This window comes from Actinia tenebrosa, unplaced genomic scaffold (assembly GCF_029948245.1).
Source record: "Actinia tenebrosa isolate PJP-AT-01 unplaced genomic scaffold, QUT_ActTen_1.0 PGA_scaffold1__47_contigs__length_23844297, whole genome shotgun sequence".
NCBI classification, from domain to species: domain Eukaryota; kingdom Metazoa; phylum Cnidaria; class Anthozoa; order Actiniaria; family Actiniidae; genus Actinia; species Actinia tenebrosa.
Genome location: NW_028292578.1, coordinates 6,755,083 through 6,760,961, shown reverse-complemented (window position 1 = coordinate 6,760,961; position 5,879 = coordinate 6,755,083). Strand labels below are relative to the sequence as shown.

General features: G+C 42.0%; 1 protein-coding gene across 1 annotated transcript; it reads right to left on the bottom strand.

The window, feature by feature from the left end:
* Positions 1–308: 308 nt before the first annotated feature.
* LOC148909774 (uncharacterized) lies at positions 309–5,879 on the bottom strand. Its single transcript, XM_089032853.1, has 5 exons — positions 5,113–5,879; positions 4,859–4,956; positions 4,053–4,565; positions 3,842–3,934; positions 309–466 (listed from the first exon to the last, which is right to left on the bottom strand). Exons 1-5 carry the CDS (start codon positions 5,462–5,464, stop codon positions 389–391), a joined length of 1,134 nt encoding a protein of 377 aa, XP_088888979.1. The 5' UTR covers positions 5,465–5,879; the 3' UTR covers positions 309–388.

Sequence of the window (5,879 nt, the reverse complement as noted above, 5' to 3'; positions counted from 1 at the left end):
ATCAAAGTAGAAAAGAATAAAGTGTAAACATATAAAAAGTGATATCTATTGGATATAAGATCAATGTGAACATAATATGAAATACAATGCGAATGATATTTCTTTAGCACTACTAGCATCCGTACAACAAGGGTGAAGGGTGGTTGGGGTATACTCTATAAGATGAATGTGAATAAAATGAAAAACAATATGAATGAATGCGAATGATATCTATTTCATCCCTCCAACAAGGATTAGGGTGAGGGTGAAGGGTGGTTGGGTTATATTATGTAAGATAAATGTGAAGATAAAATAAAAGAAACTTTGAATGAATCCAGATGATATTTATTTCATATAAGTAACTCACTAGAAGTATCCCATTACAGCTCTCCCCTGTTTTGAATGACGGCTATATCTCATTCAACAATAACCGGCTATCACTGAAACTGCTATGAGATAATGCCCAGAGCCTAGGCTTTATGATGACCTATAAATAACAAAATCAAAGCATCCCTTTACAGCTTTCCCCTATTTAGCATAACCTCTATAAATCATTGAACAATAAATGGATATCAGTCAAACTTCTAGGAAGTAGTGTCCAGAGTACAGGCTTTATGATGAACTCTAAGTAACTCAATAGAAGTATCCCATTACAGCTTTCCCCTGTTTTGAATGACGGCTATATCGCATTTGTTATTCAATGGTTATCAGTCAAACTGCTATGAGATAATGCTTAGAGCATAGGCTTTATGATGAACTATAAGTAACTCCATAGAAGTATCTCCTTACAGCTTTCCCTTGTTTTAGATAACTTCTATATGTCATCAAATATTCAACAGCTTGCTCTCAAATTGCTAAGAGGTAATGTCCTTAAGGCAAGCTGTACGACAAACTATCAATAACTCAATAAAAGTATCTCTTTACAGCTTTCCCTATTCAGCATAACCTCTATAAATTATTGAACATTCAACCACTTTTCACTCAATCTACCCTCTTACCCTTACGACCCGGACACACCTACAAACCGGAACCCAAACCCACCACCTCACCACCCTCACCACCCGCACCACCCTCACCACCCGTCACCACCCCACCACCCGCACCACCCCACCACCCGCACCACCCCACCAGCCGGTAACAACCGGACACCCGGACGACCCGTACCAACCGAACAACCGGAACAACCGACCACCGGACCACCCGGACCCGACCCGAGACAGATACCTACACCCTGACACGAACACGGTACACGAGACCTATACCCTACCCTTACAGTACCCGAGACAACACTACCCTATATACCCATGATACCTAGATATACCCTATACATTACCCTATATACCCTATATACCTATATACCCTATATACCCTATATACCCTATATACCCTATATACCTATATACCCTATATACCCATATACCCTATATACCTATATACCCTATATATACCCTATGTACCCTATGTACCCTATGTACCTACCCTATGTACCCTATGTACCCTATGTACCCTATGTACCCTATGTACCCTATGTACCCTATGTACCCTATGTACCCTATGTACCCTATGTACCCTATATACCCTATATACCCTATATACCCTATATACTCTATACCCTTAACCTATACCCTACATGCTACACCCTATATCTTATAATGTTACACTATACCCTTGCCATATAACCTTACCTTATAACCTTACCCTATACCCTATACCCTTACCTTACACCCTTACCTTATTCCCTATACCCTTACCCTATACTTATACCCTATACCTATACCCTATATCTTAGACCCTTACCCTATACCCTGAACCCTTACCTTACACCATTACCTTACACCATTACCTTATACCCTTACCTATACCCTATACCTTATACCTTATATCCTCACACTATACACTTACACTATACACTTACCCTATACCTATACCCTTACACTATACCGTATATGCTATACCCTATACCCTATACCCTAAACCCTTACCTTACATCTTACACCCCTGCCCTATACCCTTACCCTAACCCTAAACCCTATATCTTAGACCCTTACCCTATACCCTAAACCCTTACCTTACACCATTACCTTATACCCTAAACCCTTACCTTACACCCTATACCTATACCCTATATCTTAGACCCTTACCCTATACCCTGGAGGTTATATGTCAGAAACACGAAAATTGTGGCAACACTGGAAACCTTAAGTTTGAAAATGCCTATCTCATTGAATATTCAACAGATGTCACTCAAACTTCATGGGTGGGTAGTCCCATAGGTGGTTTACAAGTACATTAAAGCATGACATCCATCCAGTGGGGATTACATGATTCCTCATGGGATGAAAGTTAGGGTCAGCACTTAGGGTTAGGTGCCAACACTGGCAACGTTAACTTTGACGATCCCTATCTCATTGAATATTCAACAGATGTCACTCAAACTTCATGGGTGGGTAGTCCCATGGGTGGGCTACAGGAACATCAAAACATGACATCCAGGCATTAAGGGTTACATGATTCCCCCTGGGGTGAAAGTAGGGTATTGAGGTTATATGCCACAAGTACAAAATTTTCCTAAGTGCCAACACTGGAAACCCTAAGTTTGACGATCCCTATCTCATTAAATATTCAGCAGATGTCACTTAAACTTCATTGACGTGTAGTCCTGACGCTAGCCTACGCGTAGAGCCCAAGATGACATCCATACATTAAGGCCTTACATGATTCCCTTCTAGGGTTTTGATCGGGTACCTTAGTCATATATCACAAGTACGACATTTTTCTAAGTGCCCACACTGGCAACCCTAAGTTTGAGGATCTCTATCTCATTGAATATTCAACAGATGTCACTCAAACATCACGGGTGGGTAGTCCCGACAATGAGCTACACGAAAAGCACAAGACAACATCCATACATTAAAGTCTTACATGATTGCCCTTGGGACAAAAAGGAGGGTTACCACTTACAATTCAAGCTTAACCCTAACCAAGACCTTAAAACCACATGAAACCCATAAAATGTGAAAACTCTTAGATTTTACTTAGGGTAGTAAAAAGTGAAAAAACACCCTAAACACTAACCCTAAAACCACAGGAAACCCATAAAAATGTGAAAATTCTAACATTTCATTTAGGGTAGTAAAAAAAGAAAAAACACCCTAAACCCTAACCCTAAAACCTAACTAAGACCCTAAAACCACAGCAAACCCATAAAAATGAGAAAATTCTAAGATTTTACTTAGGGTAGTGAAAAGTGAATAAACACCCTAAACTCTAACCCTAAAACCAAACCAAGACACTAAAACCACAGCAAACCCAAAAATATGACAAAATTCTAAGATTTTACTTAGGGTAGTGAAAAGAGAAAAACACCCTAAGCCCTAATCTTAACCCTAACCAAGACACTAAAACAACAGGAAACCCATAAAAATGAGAAATTTCTAAGATTTTACTTAGGGTAGTAAAACGTGAAAAAAACCCACTAAACCTTAACCCTAACCCTAACCCTAACCCTAACCCTAACCTAACCCTAACCCTAACCCTAACCCTAACCCTAAACCTAACCCTAACCCTAAGGGTTAGGGTTAGGGTTAGGGTTAGGGTTAGGGTTGGGGTTGGTCCTTTGCACTTTTAAGTGTGACCCATGGAAAGGTGATTAGGGTTAGGTTAGGGTTTAGGGTTAGGGTTAGGGTTAGGGTTGGGGTTGGTCCTTTGCACTTTTAAGTGTGACCCATGGAAAGGTGATTGTGGTGAAAACCAGAACCCCACATAGGGTATATATTTCAAAATGACTACCCTCCTTGAGAAGATTGGTCAAAGATCACCACCCCAAGGTACAACTATGAAGACAGTGAAGTTGAAAACTTACCAAAAGCAAGAAATTTTTGCTGCTGTCATTGACCAACTTTGGCCTGTGTTTTTTCACGTAGTCTTGCAGTATATGGCAGAGTTCATGGTCATTCTGCAAAGAGAGGCAGAGAGGATTTAAGCAATGCTATTGTTATTGCAATACTATTATAGATGCATGACGCAGACAAAATAATTTTGAAGGAGAGGAAGCAGCCTAGTGTTTTACCTACCTGCAGAACAGTAGTGTCTGTACCATAAGTCTTTCTTGTTTTGTAGTTTTGGAATTTCAGTGTGACAGAGCCATCCTCATGCAATTGTACCAGGTTCTTGTTGGCAGTTTCTGGGCTGGCCATGGTCAGTGCTTGAGGCAACAGTTCTAGGGTTCTTATTTCAAGTCCCCGGCTTGGCGGTATCAAAACATAGAGCGAAAGGAGTAAAAGGTCTGCACTCTCCCTGGCTCTGGTGTCTGCTGTCCGAGCCATGTCCACCCTCTCCTTCTGCAGAGCAACCGTAGCCACAATCTCGCTCCAGTCCAGCCACCTGTTGAGGGATTCGAGATCTTCTTTGGAAGAAGGGGTTTCTTTGTGGCCAACCCTCTGCAGGTTGGCCACCTGTCCACGAAGCTGTTTGATGACAGGAACATCAGTGAAATCTGGTGACTGCTCTGGGTGCATGAATTTAGCTGGATACAAAATGGCAGCGGCGTGGTTGGCCAAGGTGTTCGAAGATAATCGCCTGACTTGCTGAAACGAGTCAATTCAGTAACGGTAAATTAGTTTCTTTCAAGCTGTAATGCGGGCGAAGTTTCGAAACATCATTGTTGTTGAATGACTTTAGAAAATGGATACAGGTAATAAATTGATCATCGCAAGAATATATGTCAATAAATAAGATGAAGAAGGAAAAATAGCAGGGTCAAAATAGTTTGTAATTCATGTTTTAGATGAGAGCATGATGAATTGTTGCACAATACATAAATGAATGTTGTTGGAGCTGTTGGAAATGAAAACTAGGAAAGCTGTCCTTAATTTCTTACCTTCAAATAGGTCAAATATTGCTCAATGACCTTGAGTCTCAAGAAAAGGTCAGGCGTCAGTTCCAGCCCCAGGTGGTTGAAGGCAAAGCCAAGAAAGCCTACACGTGGAGAAATAAAAAAGTGAAAAAACTCAGTGCTAGAATGTAATCTATGCAGTCAGTGAATTACACAAACACTACATCAAATCAACTCAAAGTTCAAGACATGAAATGCATAAAAGCTTAGCTAGCTAGCTAGCTAGCTGTAGAACTTACAGAGAAGTCTTTCTTGGGCTTTTGCGTAGGTACTTTGCGAGACTGGCGGTTTTTGTCTTGTCAAGTTGACGGGCTTGGTGAAATGGGACCTCAGTTCTTTGAAAAACACTTTCATGACGGTGGGCAGCGCCACGAAGGTGAGAGCGTATTTGCCGCGCCTGGTGTTGGAAGTGGTAGTCGAGGCTGCTGTTAGTTCGCCGCAGTCATCGTCGCTGGAAAAAGGACTGTTGTGCTGGTTGGAGTGTGGCGTGACGATGGTGCTGGTTGTTAGCCCAAGGAAATCGTGACCGTCATCACTGGCACTGTCGTCGGTGGTGCAGGAAGAGTAGTCTCCAAGTAGGTTTAGAGCCATAGTACTGAGGGAGGGCGAACAAGCTCGTGGAAGGAGATCGATGTGACCTGTGGCTGAAAGAGAGAAGAAACTGACTTAGTGGTTGTGCAAAGGTATTTTGTAGAAGGGGACTGCGAAATGATTTACGTCAATGTGACGTGGGTTTTTGCTGGTGGAATGTTCGTAGAAGCGTACGTTTGGCAACTCCAGATCGTAGATTGTGTAGTATGTACAAAAAGTACTGAAAAGCTGATGAGTGCGAGTGGTTGGAAAGGGCGTCGAAAGAAGCATGAGTTGGTTGGTTAGCTGTTGGGTGTAGTTTGGCTGGAGTGTGCGGCGGGGTGAGGTAGAGTTGAGGGAAGAGAGCGGCCGAGGTTGGCGGTAGTTTGGCGTTGGAACGTGCGGCCATCTTGAGAGTGGGTTTGTTTACGTGTGG